Source organism: Armigeres subalbatus, chromosome 2 (genome assembly GCF_024139115.2).
Source record: "Armigeres subalbatus isolate Guangzhou_Male chromosome 2, GZ_Asu_2, whole genome shotgun sequence".
Taxonomy (NCBI): Eukaryota; Metazoa; Arthropoda; class Insecta; order Diptera; family Culicidae; genus Armigeres; species Armigeres subalbatus.
The window spans coordinates 177,193,325-177,215,640 of NC_085140.1; the positions used below are offsets into that span (position 1 = coordinate 177,193,325).

General features: G+C 40.5%; 2 protein-coding genes across 4 annotated transcripts in view; both read left to right on the forward strand.

Moving 5' to 3' along the window:
• The first annotated feature begins 582 nt into the window (after positions 1-582).
• On the forward strand, positions 583-1,331 carry LOC134215546 (pro-resilin-like). Its single transcript, XM_062694708.1, has 2 exons — positions 583-878; positions 949-1,331. Exons 1-2 carry the CDS (start codon positions 605-607, stop codon positions 1,143-1,145), a joined length of 471 nt encoding a protein of 156 aa, XP_062550692.1. The 5' UTR covers positions 583-604; the 3' UTR covers positions 1,146-1,331.
• Positions 1,332-9,030: 7,699 nt separating this feature from the next.
• LOC134215547 (cuticle protein 8) overlaps positions 9,031-22,316 on the forward strand; it is a 53,429-nt gene continuing 40,143 nt past the window's right edge. The window contains exons 1-2 of one of the 3 annotated variants that reach the window (XM_062694709.1): positions 9,031-9,163; positions 9,259-9,783. The gene's annotated coding sequence lies outside the window, so the exon portion shown is untranslated. The other 2 variants (XM_062694710.1, XR_009980217.1) reach the window with 2 other exon arrangements.

The window sequence follows — 22,316 nt, forward strand, 5'->3', positions numbered from 1 at the left end:
CATTGCATAGGAGCCACGGAAAGTTTTTGGAATTATTAGTAAGAAAAGTATTGGTAGAACGTGAAACACAGCAATAATTAAGAATGGGATTTTTCATTTCGTCTCGAATTTGGTGGTTTTGTCTCGATTATGATCATACTTTGTCTTGTGTCATTTAAGAGCTTTGTTTTGCCACGTATACGGAGAGACTGTAGAATAACACTAAGCTGCACGGCGATATAATATCCGAGTGGATGGTGTAAGGCTAATAAAGAAGAAGAAGTTATTAATAGGAAAACCAGCTAATGGAAAAATAATCAGACAGTTCAACACCTAGCTCAGCATTGACTGGGTCAAGTTCAATACGTTTAACATACGCATATGTTCGATACCACCCAGTCCTAGTTCACTCACCCAGTTTTCTACGCAAGCAAAGCAACAGTTGAGCTGTACAAGTGCAGTAGAGCATGACATGAGTAAATCTTATCGATAAATCAACGATCTAACCTGAATTGGTTACTCCTACAATTGTACAGAGCCGTTACTTATAAAGCTTACTGTTATCATCCGATGGACTGCCAGTTACTGTTACGAAGTCGGACTTATACTTCCCATAGTTCCTAAAATGTTCAAAATAATTTTACTTCTCGGAGCAGTTCTGTTCATTGTTGTCGAGTCATATCCAGCTAAACCAAAAACCCTCTATAAAACCGAAGTGAGGCATTCCAAATCTGCACAATCGAAGCTTTATCATTTGGGAGAGGTGGAGAGTGATCTGGGCTCGGACTACATAGATTACTATTCCTATCCTATGTACAAGTTCGAATATGGTGTTAAAGATATGAAAACAGGTGACCACAAAAGTCAGTGGGAGATGCGAGATGGTGATGTCGTAAAAGGTTCGTTTATTTTTTCCGATGCAAATTGATAACGTTAATCATACTAATGCATACGATTCTACCCAAACAGGAGCATACACACTGGATGAGCCGGATGGTAGCCAACGCATTGTGGAATATCGAGCCGACGATAAACACGGATTCGAAGCCATTGTCAAGACGATTGCGCGGCCTCATCAACGGGGCGCCGGCCCGGAAGGCTTGGAAGGACAAGGCCGTCAGCACCACGTGGGCCAAAGCTATAGCAAATTGAAGAAGCTAAGCTGAACAGCATCGTCATCACCGACCGCACCGGCCCCATTGAGTGAGTGATCAGCAAGGTGTTGCGAATAAATTGCGACTCGATCGTGCCCAAGTGGCAATTTATTTACCCTCCACCGGAATCGTCGCCGTCGGTGGTGTCTATTGCATTCAATCGTAGTGATGACGCTCATGGGTTGTATGGTTGCTTCTATTGGGAATAATTTAATTATGAAGTGTCAGTATAAAGGAGTAGAACTATTTGCATATAGCAGCCATCGGTTTTGGTACCTCCTGTAGAACCAAGTGCATTTTGTGTTTAGAAGCCTCTAGCTGAAATGTTGTTTTCCAAAATGTGTTTCTTTGGATATAAGTCGGTGACGGAAACGAGATCTCAGCTCCAATATAAACTACCCCTTATGAATTTACTATATGGTGAATTTTGGTAGATTAATGAAGTTTAATCAAGTTAATCATTTTAACCAAAACATTTCGAGCATAACTATGCCACTGAAGAAACTGGTCGTATGAGCATCATAAGACATTCTTTTTACAATTTTGACATATGAAAACGTGTTGATATCATATTTTTTTATTCTCATGGTATGCATTTATAAGCCTTATGCTATACTTTGGGTAGGTATATTTAAACAAAAATTTAACTTGGATTTGGAATCATGGAATTCTTATGGAATGTTCTCTTAAAGATGATCTTGACGTGAAAATCGTACGAGTCATTTTTCTCAGTGTAGTAAGTGACGATGATTTCTTTTCTTCTATTATAAAACCAACTAACATTTCCAAAATTAATTTTATAACCTTCAGGTTGAGGCAGATCTGGCATAAGAATAAAAGAGCCATATAAGAAGAAAACGAAACGTTCCAAATGCACCATTGGTTAATGCTCAATGAGCCAATTGTTTTGATGTTAACGATAACTAATTAGTTCCATGAATTCGAGACTATCTTCTAATTTACTTTGATGTGATATCAATTTCAACATTTATTTAAAAATAGTAAACCACATGGGGAGTTCGTTTTGTCTTACTAAAACTATTTCTGGCCGCACTTAGAAGCATATAAAACGAATTAATTGGTTCTGGAGCTGAAACATGTGCGAAATTCTCGAAGGAGTTCCTGCCGGAATTGCCCATGAGTTCCATGCGAAAGTAGGGAGCTTCCAGGAATACTTGTGCATAATTTTGCGAAGAACTTGAATACATATTTCCAGAGAAATTATTAACAGAATTTAAAATTATTTTTCACAGCTTTTCACATATCCAGAGGAAGTCGAATTTCTGCAAAAAATCCAAAGGTGCCAATCAATAAGGTGTCAGGCCATTTGGCCGAAGGTCATTAGGCCGAATGGACATTAGGCCGATCGGTCATTAGGCCGAATGGCCATTAGGCCGAATTAGCAAAAAAGGAATAAGTGAAAAATGAGAAGTTCTTTCTTCACCTCACCCATTCCTTCTCCCTTCTTAAATCTTCCTTCTTCTTTCTTCCTTCTTCTTCCTTCCTTCTTCCTTTTTCTTTCTTCCTCATTTCTTCTTCCTTCTTCGTTTTTCCTTCTTCCTTTTTCCTTCTTCCTTCTTCCTTTTTCCTTCTTCCTTTTTCCTTCTTCCTTCTTCTTTTTTCCTTCTTCCTTCTTCCTTCTTCCTTTCTTCCTTCCGTTTTCTTCCTTCTTCTTTCTTCTTTCTTCCTTCTTCCTTCTTTCTTCTTCCCCCTTCCTTCATCCTTCTTCTTTCTTCTTTCTTCCCTCTTTCTTCTTTCTTCTTTCTTCCTTCTTCCTTCTTCCTTCTTTCTTCTTCCTTTTTCCTCCTTCCTTCTTCCTTCTTCCTTCTTCCTTCTTCCTTCTACCTTCTTCCTTCTTCCTTCTTCCTTCTTCCTTCTTCCGTATTCCTTCTTCTTTCTTCATTCTTCCCTCTACTTCTTCCTGCTTCTTACTTCTTCCTCCTTTTTCTACTACTCACTCACTTTCTACTACGCACTACTCACTTCTCACTCCCCTGTTCTCATTCGGCCTAATGGCCATTCGGCCTAATGACCATTCGGCCTAATGGCCTTCGGCCTAATGACCCAGCATCAATCAATAACCACTACGGGTTTTATGGGGTAGAAGGGGTCTGTCATTTTATATGATGAGAGGGGGTTTCTGCATGAACTCCCAGAAGACTTTTCGCAAGAGTACCAAGAGAAGTTTCTTCATAAACCCCCGGAAGAATTTATTTCAGGAATTTCAGGAAGCAAATAATTCCACTCTATTGTCATACACAGTTTGCAATGGGTAAGCATTTTCCTGGGTTATTCGACACCCCTTCCCCTATTTAAGTTTTGTTCCACACAAAATATTTTTTGTTCATGTGGAACGAAAGAAAATGACATAAGTGCTTACGTAATAAGTGTATGACCCCCTAGCAGCAAATGATTCGCCTGGTAGATTCTTTCTTCCTCAATTATGAGATCAGTGGCGTTTCCATAACCTCAACCTGTGCAATGAGTTGGATTTTAAGGATTTGAGGTCGTATGAACTTCCACAGCATTTCACAGGGTATATTGATATATGTATGCCCAAGGAGCCGAACATGTTTCCCATCCGAAAAAATCCTAGGCCAGAGAGAGAATCGAGCTCGGATTGGCAGTCCTACGCTTTTGCTTGCAAGTCTAACTAGAGAACCCTTGAATACTCATAAATTATTTGTTTCTTAATTCCATGATACGAATATGTTTAGGGGCAGCAGGGACTTTTTTCAAGGGCTTGACGATCCCTCCCCAGGCTATCTGCGAGTTGTGGCGCCTGTCTAGGATGTGGTGGGGTTTGACAGTGAGCCCTGTTATACCTCTATAAAAAGCTGCATGTATTCGCAAGTAGACTCCACCAAAGCGACCGTGTGCCGCTCAAAGCGCACAAGCCCAAGTCCTGGTGTTAGGTGGGACGCTAAACAGCCCTGACACGACGGTCCTCCGACGAGACAGGAGGTTTGTGCAGGCCCAATAAGCCGCCTTTAAAAACAACCATTACGAACGACATAGAAGATAATACGACTCGATACAATCGGCAACGATCTTGGCGACGAATAAAGGATCACGATTGGAAGCTTGGAATATGGAACTGCAAGTCGCTAGGTTTCGCAGGTTGCGACAGGATAATCTACGATGAATTACATCCCCGCAACTTCGACGTCGTAGCGCTGAAGGAAATCTGCTGGACAGGACAGAAAGTGTGGAAAAGCGGGCATCGAGCGGCTACATTCTACCAAAGCTGTGGCTGTGCTGGGAAAGATGCGCCAACGCGTAATTAGGTGGCAGCCAATCAACGCAAGGATGTGCAAGCTGAGAATAAAGGCAGTTTCTTCAACTATAGCATCATCAACGTGCACTGCCCACACGAAGGAAGATCCGACGACGAGAAAGAAGCATTCTATGCATAGCTGGAGCAGACATACGATGGATGCTCACTGCGGGACGTCAAAAACGTCATCGGCGACATGAACGCACAGGTAGGAAGAGAGGAAATGTATAGACCGGTCATCGGACCGGATAGTCTGCACACCGTATCTGATGACAACGACCAACGATGCATAAACATCACAGCCTCCCACGGAATGGTAGTCCGAAGCACCTTCTTTCCCGCAAAAATATCCACAAGGCCACATGGAGATCACCTAACCAAGAAACAGAAAACCAAATCTACCACGTTCTAATCGACGGTAAATTCTTCTCCGACATCACGAACGTCCGCACTTACCGTAGTGTGAATATTGAATCCGACCACTACCTCGTTGCAGTATGCCTGCGCTCAAAACTCTCGACGGTCTACAACACGCGTCGAAGTCGGACGCCGCGGCTTAACATTGGGCGGGTAAGGTAGACTAGCCCATGGATACGCGCAGCTGCTGGAAGTAGCAGTCCCAACGGAAGAGCAGCTAGGCGCAGCGGCTTTTGAAGATGGCTGGAGAGATATTCGATCCGCCATTGGTAGCACCGAAACCGCTGCATATGGCACGGTGTCCCAGGATCAGAGAAACGACTGGTATGACGGCGAATGTGAGCAGCTAGTGGAAGAGAAGAATGCAGCATGGGCAAGATTGCTGCATCACATCTTCTTACGAACGAGCGTGAGGTGATCCAAAGGTGGCGGCAGCACAACGAAGAACACCTGAATGGCGATATGGCAGACGAAGATGGTGGTATGGTGATGTACCTGGGAGAACGCGCGCAGGACATAATTTTACCGGATCTCCAAGAAATCCAGGAAGAGATCGGCCGGCTGAAGAACAACAAAGTCCCTGGGGTAGACCAACTACCAGGAGAGCTATTTAAACACGGTGGTGAGGCACTGGCTAGAGCGCTGCACTGGGTCATTACCAAGATATGGGAGGAGGAAGTTTTGCCGCAGGAGTGGATGGAAGGTGTCGTGTGTCCCATCTACAAAAAGGGCGATAAGCTGGATTGTAGCAACTACTGCGCAATCACATTGCTGAATGCTGCCTACAAGGTACTCTCCCAAATTTTATGCCGTCGACCACCAACTGCAAGGGAGTTCGTGGGGCAGTACCAGGCGGGTTTTATAGGCGAACGCTCTACCACGGACCAGGTGTTCGCCATTCACCAAGTACTGCAGAAATTCCGCGAATACAACATGCCTACATCATCTATTCATCGACTTCAAAGCCGCATATGATACAATCGATCGAGACCAGCTATGGCAGCTAACGGTCAACTGACACGGTTGATCAAAGCGACGATGGATCGGGTGATATGCGTAGTTCGAGTTTTCAACAGCGCTTTGGAAGGGGTAATACGAAGAGCAGGTATTAACACGAGGGGTACAGTCCCGAGCAGCACACATGTTGCACAAAAGTTACTGTAACCCATATACAACCGAATTTAGTTACATTTGAGTTGCTGCAACTAAATTGGTCTGGATTGTGCTGCTAGGGGTTTTCAATAAGTCCGTCCAGCTATTTGGCTTCGCCGACGACATAGATATTATGGCACGTAACTTTGAGAAGATGGAGGAAACCCTGATGTAGGCGGGAAGAGGGAAGCCAAGCGGATCGGACTAGTCATTAACACGTCGAAGACAATGTACATAATAGGAAGAGGTTCAAGAGAAAACAATGTGAGCCACCCACCGCGAGTTGGCATCGGTGGTGACGAAATCGAGGTGGTAGAAGAATTCGTGTACTTGGGCTCACTGGTGACTGCCGAAAATGACACCAGCAGAGAAATTCGGAGACGCATAGTGGCTGGAAATCCTACGTTCTTTGGACTTCGCAAGACGCTCCGATCGAATAGAATTCGCCGCCGTACCAAACTGACAATCTACAAAACGCTCATTAGACCGGTAGTCCTCTACGGACACGAGACCTGGACGATGCTCGCGGAGGACCAACGCGCACTGGGAGTTTTCGAAAGGAAAGTGCTGCGTACCATCTATGGTGGGGTGCAGATGGCGGACGGTACGTGGAGGAGGCGAATGAACCACGAGTTGCATCAGCTGTTGGGAGAACCATCCATCGTTCACACCGCGAAAATCGGACGACTGCGGTGGGCCGGGCACGTAGCCAGAATGTCGGACAGTAACCCGGTGAAAATGGTTCTCGACAACGATCCGACGGGCACGAGAAGGCGAGGTGCGCAGCGGGCAAGGTGGATCGATCAGGTGGAAGATGACTTGCGGACCCTCCGTAGACTGCGTGGTTGGTAACGTGTAGCCATGGACGGAGCCGAATGGAGAAGACTCTTATATACCGCACAGGCCACTTCGGCCTTAGTCTGAATAATTAATAATAATTATCATTTTTGACAAGAGCTAAGATGTGCTGAAAGCAGCACATAAAGCGAAGGGAATTAGCTGCCATGTAAATGGATCGTCTCAGTGGTCTGCATGATTTTTTAGAAATCGCATTGGAAGATAGGTGTCTGAAATTTAACGTGGACAGGCTTTATGTTATATGAGTATTCTTTAGCGTATTTTGTACATGAGAAATATTAGTTATATTATATTTCGAGCCTACAGTTCGGTCCAACCAATTTTCAATAGAAAACAATGGAACAGGATTTCGCGTAGAATGGAATTTTTTGCGAGTAATTCGGACAATACTAAGTTCCAAAAGGTATGTCTACAAAATTGTGTACACATATACACAAAAATTTAAATTGTAATTTATATTTGCCGGACATCTGATAATTGTCCTTTGTGCAGTCGTTAAACGCGAGGTGAGGGCCAGGATGGCTAATGTGGCAGCCATTTTTGGATTTATTCGTGATTGTCCTTAAAGATGCAATCTAACTGTTCAGCACAGACCAAAAGACTTAACACTTGTGAAATTATCATCGTTCACTGATTTACTGGACAATCGAGTATGACGTTTGCACTCTAACGCAATCTGGTTTGTGATTTTCTCAACTTCGTAAAAACAACAGATGTCGTTAGTGTGTGTACGAAGATGAATTTTATATGCGAATGTTCAGTGTGTTATGTATGTTTGTCTGTGGATTCAGCTTAGGCACCAAGGCCTTAATTCGGTGATAATGGAGTTTTAAGACCGAAAGAATTACTACGTTAAACTCTGAACATGCTCAAAACCCCTTTTACGGACTAAAACCATATGCAGGTGTTCTATGATAGTCATGGAACAAAATTACCTACTAGCGAGTGAACGTTGTCCATCGTTTAGTGATGGTGATGGCGTTGCTACAATTTCGGTGAGGGGTACGGTTTCGTACTTGCGCTATCCCACTCGAACGCGCTTTCAACACGTTCGCATTTTAGTTAGTATGACCAGTGCGTCGTCAAACAGAAGATGGCAAAAATCCATACGGTTTGCTCGTGGTCGACCTTCAAGAACCTCGAAACATACTTCGATACGTTCTCCCATTAGGAAAGAAGATTCGAACGATTTTTCTCCTTCGTTACGCTGAATTCTTGGCATGGTAGTGCTTTGCGCCGATCAGACCCATTAACTAACTACGTAAGACATTTTTCTGTTTTTTTTATTCTTGTATGTTTGTATGTCTGAATTCCATCCCTGTGTCATTGCATTCTCGATTTCACCACAACTCGTTGGGGGGTTACGTAGCGTAGTTGGCAACACTTTCGCCTTATAAGCGGACGGTCATGGATTCGATTCCCAGCCCCTCCATCAAGTCCTTGTCAGTCGCCCGATGCACAACCGAAACGGTGGTGGTTGGGGGAACGCGTTTTACCGACACGGCTGCCCGATGACGACTGACAAATTGTACTTCTCGGAGGCATTCCTCCAACGTTCCCGGATAAATGGCAACCGAACAACACAACGAGCAATTTGATTACCGATATGTACAAAGGGACACGACGGATTGACGATCAGATGGACCCGGCAATGATAACAATAATGAATGTCTAAAATTCTGTAGCGGTTAAGAAGCACAGAGTGCTTATCAAATTAAGAAAGGAATAGAAAAAAACACAACTCGTTTTCGAAATAAGTATATCACTAAAATGACACAACTGCAATCGAATAACAAGTAAGATTGAACTTAATCAATTCATCTGTACGGAGATGAACCAGTCTCCGACGGAAAATCTCCCAAATAAAGATAATAATAATAATAATAATTCATCTGTTCTAAAAATATTTCACCCTTCAAAAGGGCTTTTTCTACATTTTCACATAGCTACATCAAGTAGCAGCGGCTCACGACACTAGCAACCCTGCTGCTTGCAGCCAGCATTGACTGGTGAATGTGACCTTCGGCCTGCAAGTAGAAACCGCATTGCTCATCTCCTAGTTCGTGCTGAAGAATCTATAAGCGCCCGATTGGCATCTCATATTTTAACTACGCGTTCAGTGGCAGCGGCAAAAGGGAATGTGCGCAATCATCACGAGGACACCCCACCCTAAGAACGCTGGTGGTTAGTGGCAAGCAGCGTACCTCCATCATCACCGTCGGGGAAATAGCGCGATATTTCGTCCCGCGCCCAGAACCCGTTACAGCATCATTGCCTTCGATCATCGTGAATCCTCTCGGAGTGCTCCGATCGGCACTCGACGGAGGTAAATACTCTTCGATCCGATGCGGTGTTAGTTGTCTGGCAAAGGCGGTCTGACTGCACCCTAATCCTAATTTCTGTGTTTCGATCATCTCTCAGGTAAACATGTTTCAACATCTATCGCGTTAAAGTCGCGCGAGGCATCTACATCGAATGCCACCGTTGATCATTAGTCCGTTGGAGTGAATTTTGTGGCGTCCTGTTCTAGAAGAGAAGACATCCAACAGTGGTCCATGCCGGTCAAAGTAAGAACAATTGCTATCTAGAGCATTTGACCCCCGGGCCCAGAACCGAGTGACGATAAATCACGCTCATCAAGTGGCCACTGCAAAGTTACGATTTCGTAAAAGTGCTTTGTCTCCAGGAGTGCAGCAATTGTTCCATCTTGTGCACAGTGTTTCGTGGTTGGTGTGTCAACACGAGGATTGCAGACTTCCAGGCAGCTCCTCCCAGCCAGCCGTTGGCAAAAAGTATCGTTCGGATTAAACAAACTGCTGGCAGCAGCCGTAAGACACGATCTCGACCTCTTCAGAATTCTACACCCAGTGTTTCGAGCTGGAAGTGCGCTCCGGAGTAATTCAGTGAAGTTGTCGTCTCCTTTGCAGTTGCTGAACAGCGTTCAAGGTAAGTTCTGTTAAACCCACTGAAGAAAGGCCTCCCCGAGCGTTGCAGTTGGCCCCCGATAATTTATCACTCTATTTGTGTTAACAACCGAGCGGCAGATTTTTCAAACTTCATCCGCTGTCTGGTCTAAGCGCGCTGCTCCCGTCGATGGCCATGAGTTGGAAATAATGGTGCGATTTATGAGCTGTTACAAAGCCACCAATTTAAGACGATGATCGATCAACTTCAGGCGTTCGCCAGCTTTAACTCTATCAGCAAAACAGCTGCAATTGGCTAAAAGTGCACCCATCAGGAAAAACTAAATCACCATGATTATGACCGAAAACCGTTTGCCAATCTCATGGGCCGAAGGATGAGTTTAGTGCGGGAAAACTGAAAGTGTGAATAAATAGCCGACCCATCTCCGCAGTTGACCAAAAAGTTGCTGGCATGCATCGCCAATTGATGAGACCATTTTTTGTGGGATTTACAACCGTTCAGCCATAATTAAAAAAATCCAATTTAGCTTGGATCATTAACTAAAGTGATGGATACATGAATGCTTATAAGACAGACAGCTGTATCTCCGGGTCATTAAAATTAAAATTGATGAAATGAAGCATGCGAAAATTGAAAATGGAAATTTGGTCAACAATTATCTTTGAATAAATGGGCAAAGTAAAACTGCTATTTTAGTATCACAATTTTTACTGTTTTTTATTGAATTTAAATAGCATTGGAGAACTGCAATTGTGAAATGGATTAACACGATCAATTAGTTAAAAGCAGATATCAAAATGGCTTTCTGAACTTTCGGTTACTAACACCAGATAGGTTTGGGGCCGGTCTCTGATGGATCGTTTTATTTAGCGTTCATCAATTTGAGGCTTCCAGCTAGAAGTATGATAAATCTTGCTCTCACAAAAAACAATCAATTTCTATAGATGATTACATACAAGCGACTTGTTGTTTGTGCTTTCCAGCGGGTAGGTTTTTGTAACTTTTCTCGGAAAGCTATGGAAGCGGATGCTAAATTTTATTACAGTTCTGTATAAGAAACCTGCTAAATCGTTTAGGAATTTTAGTTATTTCGTTATTTTCTGAGTGAATCAGAAAGCAATTCATTTTTTTTCGAATACTTATGTAAATGGTACGATAAGCGATAGTAATTTGCTTAACAGAACTGGTTCATCGATGATAGGTCTATTGTTCCAGGATTCAGATGGAATTCAGCGACATAAGCGCTGTTGAGGAGTGGGGAGGGTGGAGGTGTTCCACGTTATCCACAAGCATTTCGAACCGGCGCACATTTGTGATTATTCCTGTACTCCTCAACGCTGTAGTCCAGCGGTTCTCAACTTTTTCTTGAGAGGTACCCCTTCGAACTTTTGTATTTATTGAGGTACCCCCTATTTTTTTTTCGTTGTAGATGAAAATAAGCGTAATCCTCAAGATAAATGAAAAACGCAAGTAAAAATTAACGGGATTTATGGCTCTCCAAAAAGTTGAATGGAATGCTCTTTATTTCGTGAAACTTTCCAATTAAAATTAAATTTATATATCAAGCTTCCTACAAGATTTTAAGAACTTTTGAAGACTTCTGATCCTCTTGAAAGAAGGCTTCCGAGGTTCTTAAAAGGAGGCTTCTGAGCATCTTGAAAGGAAGCTTCTTAGTCTTCCGATAGGAAGCTTCTCAGTCTTTTGAAAGGAGGCTTCCAAACCTCTTGAAAAAATAATTCCGAGACTCTTGAAAGTAGGGGTAGCGGGGGTAAAGTGAACAGGCGGGGTAAAGTGGGTAGGGGAACTGGGGGTAGGACGCCCACGTTAAGGAAAATGCCATTTTTATCAATGAAAACCACCATTTCAGCCAGTTTTCATCAGCGCATACTGAAGAACAGCATATCTGCGACTGACTACCGATAACAGATATCTAATTGTCCATTTTATTGCACAGAAATTTGATTTTTAAAAAGCACCCGAAAAAAAATGATTTTGAAACCATGCGGGGTGAGATGCGCCAGTGGATGGGTTAAAACGCGCATGTGCTTATCGTACTGATTTTCATTTTAATTGCCTACATTAAGGCAATTAACCGAATGTTTCAGCTGTTTCGGTCATACGAAATGAGCATGGGCGTAATGCCCCACACCGACCTCAGAAGTTTGAAGGCCCATAAAATCGTTTTAAAACCATTTTTGACGACGATTTCGTGTGGAACATAAAGAACACGAGTAAGCAGCATGGCTCATGGCTCAATTATTAATTTATCAATGTATAACAGCGACAGAAAGACTAAATTCCACCGAGCTAGAATTGCATCAAAACACGCAAAAATCGTTTTTCGAGTTTTTCATGTATAACTAGAGAAAAATCATGAAATATATGTATCCAATGGCAATATTTTTCATTGCTTTATCGTATAGACTATTGAAAATAATCAAAATGGGGATATTTAACCTTATTCAGGGGTGGCGCGTTTTAACCCCTATGGGCGTGCTACCCCCACTTCCCCTAACGGCTTGTTTATCCCCTGTTTATGAATTTATCGTATTATTTTCCATGCTACACCATAAATTAAACATTTCATGCTCTCCGAGCTATTTCAAACCATGAAATATCTATTTAGCAGCTAGATTTTAGCAAAATTCTGCGCGCTTTCGCAAAATGCTAGTTTGATGTAATTTCGGAACTGTTGCATTTAAGCCCTGAAAACTCTGAGTTAGTAGTTTTAAACCAAAATATCGTTCACATCGTTCGTTTTGCTTGTTATGAAGCGGAACTGGTTGATGGAAGTTAGTTTTTTAATTGTTTTTCTTAGTTTAGGTGTTATTTGAAAAACATGTAGCAATGGGGTAAATTGGTCATGTCGCCTGGGGGTAAAGTGAGCAATGTTCTGACAGAGAAATGGAGACAAACTAGCTCAATTTTCAACCTTAATCGGTTCGGTTGACAGTGGGATCATCAATCAGGGGGTGAAGAAAAGGGGGATCTGGTCATTTACGCTACACATACACATTGTCGTACAACTTCTACACTCCTGAGCGAATATTTCCATACAACGCACCTCGTTCATGGAAACATCCATATCTCAGATGTATGTCATCCGATCTGTGATATCCATATATCAATCAACTCAGTAAAAGCTCTTGTTTATGTAAAAGAGTATAACAAGGGCCAACATTCTATCCATTTGAATAATATAGGCGCACAAAATCTAGTATTTTTGAGTTGCCCTAAAATAATCCAGAATTTCTCCTGCGGCCAAAACAAGATTTTTCACCCGTTTTTTTCAAAACTAGATGAATTTCCTGCCGAACCATGCCAAAACCAAAGGAACCTGGTAATATTTCACTGAGCAATGGTCAATGGAATATTTAAAAAAAATCCCGCCCTATAATTTTGATCAAGCCCGGTACGTCTGTTTGTCTGTGATAAAACGAAGGGTTTATACTTTTCAGGGAACATTTAGACTATTATTAAGAATATGTATTTAGTTTAAAATATTTTGATCGACTTATTTGCTTTATTTACAATATTGTTCACTTTACCCCACCGCCTGACCATTTTACCCCGCCCAAAATAAAATTGAAATTTTTTGGACTAATTTTAAATGATCAAAATAACATATTCAAATATTTTTCCAATTTTTTTTAACAACAGGCTTTGTTAGCCAATAAGATAAGCTTCGACACACCTGCATTGAACAATACAAATTCTTGATAGCCACTTGATAATCAGCAGCAGTTCTTAGGGTGTCCAATTTACCCCCACCACCCCTAGGCTTCCAAGCCTATTGACAGGAAGCTTCGCAGTCTTTCAAAACGAGGCTTACGAGCAGCTTAGATTATATTGAAGATTTTTAAACCTTGATGAATAGACAGTTTTTAACCTTTAATCCCTTTTTAATCTTTTTAATTTTTTATCCCACAGCCCTTCATACACTGTGCTGATTGGGGAGGGCAGGATTTAAATGTCTTCGATTTACTGATGCATATTATGTACAATACCAGTTTTGGAATAAAAAAAATCATTTTTTTAAACAAGTTTTTATTGAAATCGTTTTACATCCACCATTGCGCTTTTTTGTGGGAGGTACCTTCTGGGGCCAGCGAAAGTATCCCCAGTGATACATGTACACCCAACCAGAGATTGCAATCTCGCATTAGTTTCACGTACAGCTTGCCATAATTTGAGACATATGCACATATTGCATTGTAAACGGCAGGCCCTTGCATTAGGTCCCCGGTCACGAAAAAATGAAAACTGGTTATGTGTTTGTGTCTACATTGAATCTAATTTTAAGTAATCGAGGAATGAAATTCTGAATACTTCGACAACCTCAGCAACCTAACAAAACCAAAGGATCAAAGACGGGTGTTTAACCTGGACCCTCCACACTTAGCGCATCTTGACTGGCGCGCTAACCATCTGGACTATATACCAGATGAGGAAAGACGCGACCAAAGGCTATCATAAACCACGTTTCTATGTGGGTGTCAGTGTTGGTAAAAACTCAAAATCTCAAAACTCATGGACAGGGAATCAATTTTTCTGGAATACGTATACGAAACAAGCAACAAAAGAGAACCAACGGCAAAACTTTGTCGGAGAAAATAATGACAAAGATCCGAAACATTTTGTCAGCAACAAAAAAGAAGACAATCTTGATGCTAACTTTTCATCCCGTTATTTTGCATTATTTCTAGAGCAAATTTCGGTTTTATGCTATCATAGTTTCTGCTTTTATGGAAATATTCGAGAATCGAACAATGATTACAAAATTAGCATTCGCATTCTCGGAAATATCAGAGCATGCAAGGCAAATGATTCTTGTCATATTGTGTTCGGGTTCTGATAAAGGTTTGTCGCTAGGTGCGTTTGTCAGTAACAAACTCTGTTGATGACAAAGAGTATATTGTTAGGCGTTGCTCGAATATTGATTACCTGCTCATGGATGATTCAAATCAAGCGTGAGTTGAAACGCACCCAACTCAGCACCTAAAAACTCATGGATAAGCTGAATCATCCATTTGAATCATCGTAGGTTTTCTTTTGTTCTCCTTCGTTAAAAACAGTGAATTGACGTTTGTCGCATACAATATTAGACACCACTTAAAGTATAAGCAATAAATTGCTTCCAAAGTGATTTCAAATGCGTTTTTAAACCAAAATAATGTTTTTTAGCATGAAAAATTCAAGCGTGATGCATTCCTTTAAAATCGCAGACGATTTCGTTCGCACGGGAGCGCTCGAGTTCAGGCGCACTCCTTAGCCGTGCGGTAAGACGCGCGGCTACAAAGCAAAACCATGCTGAGGGTGGCTGGGTTCGATTCCCGGTTTCGGTCTGGTAACCTGGCTTAGAAATCTCGCAGTTAATAACTGTGGAAGTGCTTAATGAACACTAAGATGCGAGGCGGCTCTGTCCCAGTGCACTATGGTCAAGGATACAGATTTTCGCGGAAAGATGCAAAACTGTTGTTCTACAAAATTGTTCGAAATAGTAAGGCCATCATTATGGTGCAAACCAAAAAATAGGGTGGCCCATCCTATAGAAAAAAAATAGAAAATATTTTTTATTTTTCGGAATATTGACATGTTATGTTCTACAAAGTTGTAGCGCAGCTTATTCCAATCAATTTTGCTAAACAAAAATTTTTCTGTAGCTCTTAAGTTGGCTGATTTAGAGCAATTTTACCTGATTGAATTAGGGTGCACCTCAAAAAAACAGTATTTTTAATCTACTTTTTTTGTTTTGGATTTCTCGAAAAATTCGTCTTCAGGTGACTTTTAGTGCTCAAAAAAATGCAACTTTTGATGGGTAAATATGCTCAAAATATTTTTTCGATCAAAAGTCATAATCGTTTTTCTGTCAAAATTACATTTTTTTCATAAGTTGATATCTCCGGTTAGGGCAGACCAAAAAAATATGTTCACACGGCATTTGAAAGAGAAATTTATATTCTTTATTATGTCAAAAAATTGGAGATATTTTATTTTTTTATCCCAAGTTTTACTAATTTTACTAAAATCATGTTTTTTTCAAATAAATTGATATAACTCGACAACGGAAGAAGATACAGACGATATTCTTATAGCAAAACACGCGTTTTGAAAAGCCCCAAAACTTTTTAGAAGGTGACATCCGTGAAAAATACATGTTAGTAGAGTATATTTGATACTCCAACTCAATTTCTTACATCTCACTCAAAATATGCTCTATTTTCAATGGCATCTTCAATTTTTGCTTCTGCTTATATTTCTCGGGTACTTATTCAAAAGGACGTATGTGATTTTGTAAACAAAGATTCAAACGTCGAGATTCAAACCTGAAACAGCTAGTCGAAGGCATCACCTACCTGTCGGTGGTGATGGTTTGCGTGAGAGTGCTATAAGATTGGACAAATCGACGTTTGAATCTTGTTTACAAAATCACATACGTCCTTTTGAATAAGTACCCGAGATTTCTGTGATGCCTCATTAAGGAAAAAAACAATGGAATTGAAGTATTGTTTAACAAAACAGGTGCACAGATTATCAATTTGATCACATGAAAATACTCAGTGTCCGAACCCGGGGGACAACTACCTGATACAGAAATTGATTTGCAGAATACATACCGTCGTGCGGGGCTTTTTTGAGCAATCGGTTGCTTCTAAAATAGTGCGAAACATGAAAATTTTTGACATTTTTGTTCAGTTTCATATTTTGTACAAAGTTTGCAACATTAGGATCTGATATTCTATGCAGGGTGAGGACTTTCCAATTGCTTTCTTTTGCACTACTTAAGACGATCAGAGGGATCTCAGCAAGTGTTGTTTTTAGAAGTGTCTGGCGCTGGGGTATCGTCCCCTACGTTTTCTTCACTACACTGTTGAATTTTCTCCTACTATGAGGTTCGGCCAACTCAAATTTTTGTTATTTTCACTCATTCGAGACTACGGTGGAAACAACTCAACTTTGACTTCTTCCACGGAACAGTACACGACGTTGGGTCCAAGGCCCTTTCGTATGTATGCATCCTGGTTGGCTCGAAGCAGCTCTTTCTTTTAATAATATTTTTTATTTAGTTAACATCTAAACAGATAACACTGAATCAACAATTTGACGCCACAATGCACGGTTCGAGGCCGCATCTCTCCATCCTCGGATACGCCCCACGCTCGCCAAGTTTTAATAATATTATTCATGAGAAAGAGTGTGAGAAAACTGGTTGTAGGATAAAAGGTCGAAGGTCTGAAGGTCGAAGGTCAAAAGGCCGAAAGGACAAAAGGTTGAAGGGTCAAAAGGTCGAAGGGGCAAAATGTCGAAATAAAAAACTGCGTCAAAAGGTCGAACGGAAGAAAGTTCTTTCTTTTTCCTTCCTTCTTTCTTATTTTTTCTTCCTTTTACTTTCTATTTTCTTTCCTCTTTCTTTTTTTTCTTCCTTCTTCCTCTTTTCTTCAAATGTTTGCTTCCTTCCATTCATCTTTCTTCTTTTTACTGTTTTACATCTTGCTTCCGTCTTCCTTCCATATTTCATCTACCTTATTCCAGACTTCTTTCTTCTTTTATCCTTTTTCTTCCTTTCTCCTTCTTTTTCTTTTCTTCCACCTTCTTCATACCTTATTTCTTTCTTCTTAATCCCGTCTTTCTTTATTCTTTCTTCTTTCTTTTTTTTCTACTTTCTTACTTCAATCTTTATACTTCTTTTTTCTTTCTTGTTTCCTCTTTCTTCCTTCTTTCTTCTCTATTTATTCCTTCTGATTTTCTGTTCCTTCTTTCTTTCTACTTTTTTCCTTCTTGTTAACTGTTTTTCTTCATTCGTTCTGTTTTATTTCTTCCGTCTTTTTTCCTTCTTTCTTATCTTTTTCTTATTTCTTTCTTTCTTCCTTTTAGTCTTGTTTCCTGTTTTCTCTCCTTCTTTTTTCTGATGTTTTCTTCCTTATGTTTCCTCTCCTTCTTTCTTCCTTCTTCTATTTTCCTTCTAACTTATTTATTCCTTCTTTTTTCTCTTCCTTCCTTCCGACTTTCTTTCTTCTTTCTTCCTTCTTTCCATTTTCTTTCTTCTTTCTTTTTTCCCTTCTTTCTTTCTTCCTACTTCTTTCTTGCTTCCTGTTTTTCTTCCTTCGTTCTTCTTTCTTTTTCCTTCTTTATTTATTCTCTATTGCTCCTCACTTCCGTTTTTCTTCTTTTTTCCTTCATTCTTCTTTCTTTTCTTCTTCTTTCTTCTTTTTTTCTTCCTTCCTCCTTCCTTCTTTTTTTTCTTTCTTCTTTCTTTCTTACTTATTTCTTCCTTCTTTTTGCCTTTCTCGTATACAAAGTATACGTAAAGGCTATATGTTCGCTTCAAAAACGAACTTTTTATAGGAGTCCCGGAGACCCATAGTGTTATATACCGATCGACTCAGCTCGACGAATTGAAGTGATGTCTGTGTGTATGTGTGTGTATGTGTGTGTGTATGTGTGTGTATGTGTGTGCGCAAAATAATCTCACTCATTTTTCAGGCACTTATCATTAACCGATTTGCTCGCAACAAGTTGCATTCGACGCGAAATCTTGTCCCATTGTCTCGTATTGAAAATTGGCGGAATCGGACTATGGGATTCAGAGTTATGGCCAAAATATTTTTTTTTACAACAAAAATTCTCACTCACTTTTTAGACACTTACTCTTAGCTGATTTACTCGCAACAAGTTTCATTCAACGCAAAATCATGTCCCATTGTTTCCTATTTGAAATTGGCCAGATCGGACTATGGGTTTTGAAGTTATGGCCAAAATCCACTTTTTCACATGATGAACACGTACAAAATTCTCACTCATTTTTCAGGCACTTATCCTTAACCGATTTGCTTGCAACAAGTTTCGTTCGACGCGAAATGCTGTCCCATTGTTTCGTATTGAAAATTGGTCTAATCGAACTATGGGATTCGAAGTAATGGCCAAAATACATTTGTTGACAAGAAAAATTCTCACTCATTTTTTAGGCACTTACTTTTAGCCGATTTGCCTGCAACAAGTTGCATTCGACGCAGAATCTTGTTCCATTGTTTCGTATTGAAAATTGGTCGATTCGAACTATGGGATTTGAAGTAATGGCCAAAATAATTTTTTTTTTCGTTTTTTAGGCACTTACTCTTAGCCGATTTGCCCGATGCAGAATCTTGTCTCATTGTTTCTTATCGAATATTGGTTTAATCAGACTATGGGCTTCAGAGTTATGGCCAAAACATATTTTTTACTTACTCTTAACCGATTTGCTTGCAACAAGTTTCATTCGACGCGGAATCCTGTTCCATTGTTTCCTTCTCGGTTTCTATTTGAGTGTCTCGAGAAAATATCAAGACAAAATTTTCAAAACGACTTATCTGCTTTTGTAAACAAAGATTCAAACGACGATTTAACGAATCTGATAGTTCTCCCACGCAAACTAACACCATCAACAGGTATCGGAAACCTTCACCTTCCTATTGGTGGTGTTGGTTTGCGGGAGAGCTATCAGAGTTGTCAATTCGTCGTTTGAATCTTTGTTTACAAAAGCAGATAAGTCGTTTTGAAAATTTTGTCTTGATACAGAATATTGCGGTTTCCTGCTGGCCCCTCCGGTAATCGCATCAATCACTAATCAAAACAGAGTCAATGAAAATCTGACCCACCGTATCCACTTGCCATGAGAAATACTCTCGATGTACTCAGTGACACCGGCTGCCATTTACCGAAAAGCCCACCCCTCGTAATGTGTTTTGTATGGAAGGGTTCTAAAATTTGTATGGGCCGTAACGCTCGCAGAATCATCAAAGACCAGTTATTTATTCCAGTTATTTAGACCCGACGAACTTCGTTTCATCTAAAATTGATTTATTCTCTGATTAGTTCTCGAGTTATGCAGAAATTTATGTTTCATTTGTATGGAAGCCCCCTTTCTTAAGGGGGATGGGTCTCGAACCATCTTAAGAATCTTCCCGTCCCAAAAACCTCTGCATATAAATTTTCACGCTGATCGGCTTAGTAGTTTCGGAGTCTATAATGGTCAGACAGACAGAAATTCATTTTTATGTATAGACCTGTACAGCTGTTTTCGAATTCACTCACCCGATGGATTTTTACCGAGCCTGTAACAAGCGCGGTTTCATCATCATCAATAGACATAGACCGCTGTCATCATTGAAAAGTAGTATGAAAAAAATTATAGCCCGGGACATCCTGGCTACGATTTGGCGATAGGCTAAACAATAGCATGACAGTAGCCTGATTTTTACATTTGAGCGGCTCGTCTTCTCGAACAAAAGTTCATTATGCGACCCGCTCAAACGTCATACACGGTAAAAATGAACTACTCAAAATTGAGTCGAATCCGACTCATTTTCATTAAAAACAGGACAACTCAAAATTTGAGTAAAGATACTACTTCAATAAAATGATGATTTCGCGAAAGTTAAGCTTGGCCTTCCATCAATTTTAATACGACAGATGCGAATCAAGTTTATCTATCTATCTAAGTGCGTTTTACGACAAACAGACTCTAGTTTAAGTGCAATCATCATTTTATTGAAGTAGTATCTTTTACTCAAATTTTGAGTTGTCCCGTTTTTAATGAAAATGAGTCGGATTCGACTCAATTTTGAGTAGTTCATTTTTAGCGTGTAATTTCTTGGGGGAGTTCATTTTGCGTTAGTCTATATAGAAGATTATCAACGTTTACGAGGCGAACCGGTCCAGGGCCGAAAACCTCATTAATAAAGATATTAATAATAATAATTATCAACGTAGCCAGAGGCGGCTATGTCCCAGAGTGGGGATGTAATGCCAATCAGAAGAAGAAGAATCTAGCCAGAAGTACAATAATGCAACAAAGTTACTCCATTGTACCTTTACTGACCCATCACTCCAAGCTTCCGAAACAGACTAATAACATGTTGATATCGTTTCAATTTAAGGACAACTATGCGTCCATCGTCAGTATTACCGAGTCAATAAATCCATTCAAGTACCCCCAAATTCCCAGTCCTTTTCTGCAGAGTAATCACTCTTTGTAAGCGCTGTCGCTCGTAGAAATGGCACAACGTCAAACCAGGCAATCCGAGATCTCTCGCTGCTTCAAATGGCCGATGGTCATGGTTCGGTGAAACACCTTTTTGATGAATTTGCGATACTTAGTCCGTAAAAGCCCTCCTTAGCCGTGCGGTAAGATGCGCTGCTACAAAGCCAGACCATGCTGAGGGTGGCTGGGTTCGATTTCCGGTGCCGATCTAGGCAATTTTCGGATTGAATATTGTCTCGACTTCCCCTGGACATAAAAGTATCATGGTGCTAGCCTCATGATATACGAATGCAAAAATGGTAACCTGGCTTGGAAACCTCGCAGTTAATAACTGTGGAAGTGCTTAATGAACACTAAGCCGCGAGGCGGCTCTGTCCTAGTGTGGGGATGTAATGCCAATAAGATAGAGAGAGTCCGTAAAAGCAAACGGAAATAAACAATAACTTTTCAATGGCGCTTGGTGCGATTTAGCATAACCCAGACCATATATAGCTATCTCATACACTGGGCTGGAGTAACCTGTAGCCGAGAATAGAACCGTGCTGTCAATACAGTGGCCAAGTCCTTACCCGCTAGTGTAACCATGAGGTATAGTTGATTGGTCACGCTACCCGTTCATAGCGCACATACGTACTAAGTTTCATAAAGAGGTCCTATAGTATCCGCGGTAATATCATGGGGGTTCCCCGAGAAAATGGTAACTGGATGTAGATGCGAAAAATGTAGAAGACATTTGGATATTTGTAGGATTGATTGATATGGCTACGCTCATAAGTTTTTTTTGCCTTTCTCGTATACAAAGTATACGTAAAGGCTATATGTTCGCTCCAAAAACGAACTTTTGATAGGAGTTCCGGAGACCCATAGGCTCAGAAGTTAGGGACGTTCCGATACTTCCGATATATCGGAATATCGATATTTTGGTTTCGATATTCGATATATTTTTTTCGATATTTAGCTTTCAATATATCGGTCATATCGATATTTTTGCTTTCGATATCGATATATTGTATCAGAACATAGTAACACAAAAATAACAATTGTATTGTATTTTGTGAAGAAAAAATGCCTCTTTCAAAATGGATCCAGAATTCGGTTTTTTTACTGATTTAGAGGATTTTTCTCGGTAGAGCGGATGGAGTAAGGTGTGCGCTGTCATCACAAATAGTTTTGACAACTCGACACTTTGCATTGATGCACCATTGTGCAACAACTGTCAGGCCGCTGGTCCTTAAATCCTTTTGCGAATGCAATTATCTATTTGGCGTTTTTGGTTTTTCCATGATAAATTAGATAAATCAACTTAGAAATTAGGAAGAGATTTGTGGAAATAGGAGTTAAAAGTATTGGAAAACATATGAAAATTTTCTTCAAAATAATGCCCTGAAGGAATTAAACAGAATTTCCTGAAAACATTTCTAGGGTTTCCTGATGATAATTTTTATTTTTTTTTGTGATGGAACTTTTTGCGATAATTTTGAAGAATGCCTGTGAAAATCAAGGAGAATTTCCTGAAGAAATCCAAGAGAATTCC

Excerpts from the sequence above, each read along its gene's own strand:
- LOC134215546 (XM_062694708.1), top strand. The coding sequence starts at position 605 with ATGTTCAAAATAATTTTACTTCTCGGAGCAGTTCTGTTCATTGTTGTC. Across the intron at positions 879-948 it reads AGATGGTGATGTCGTAAAAG|GAGCATACACACTGGATGAG; the intron begins GTTCGTTTATTT and ends CTACCCAAACAG.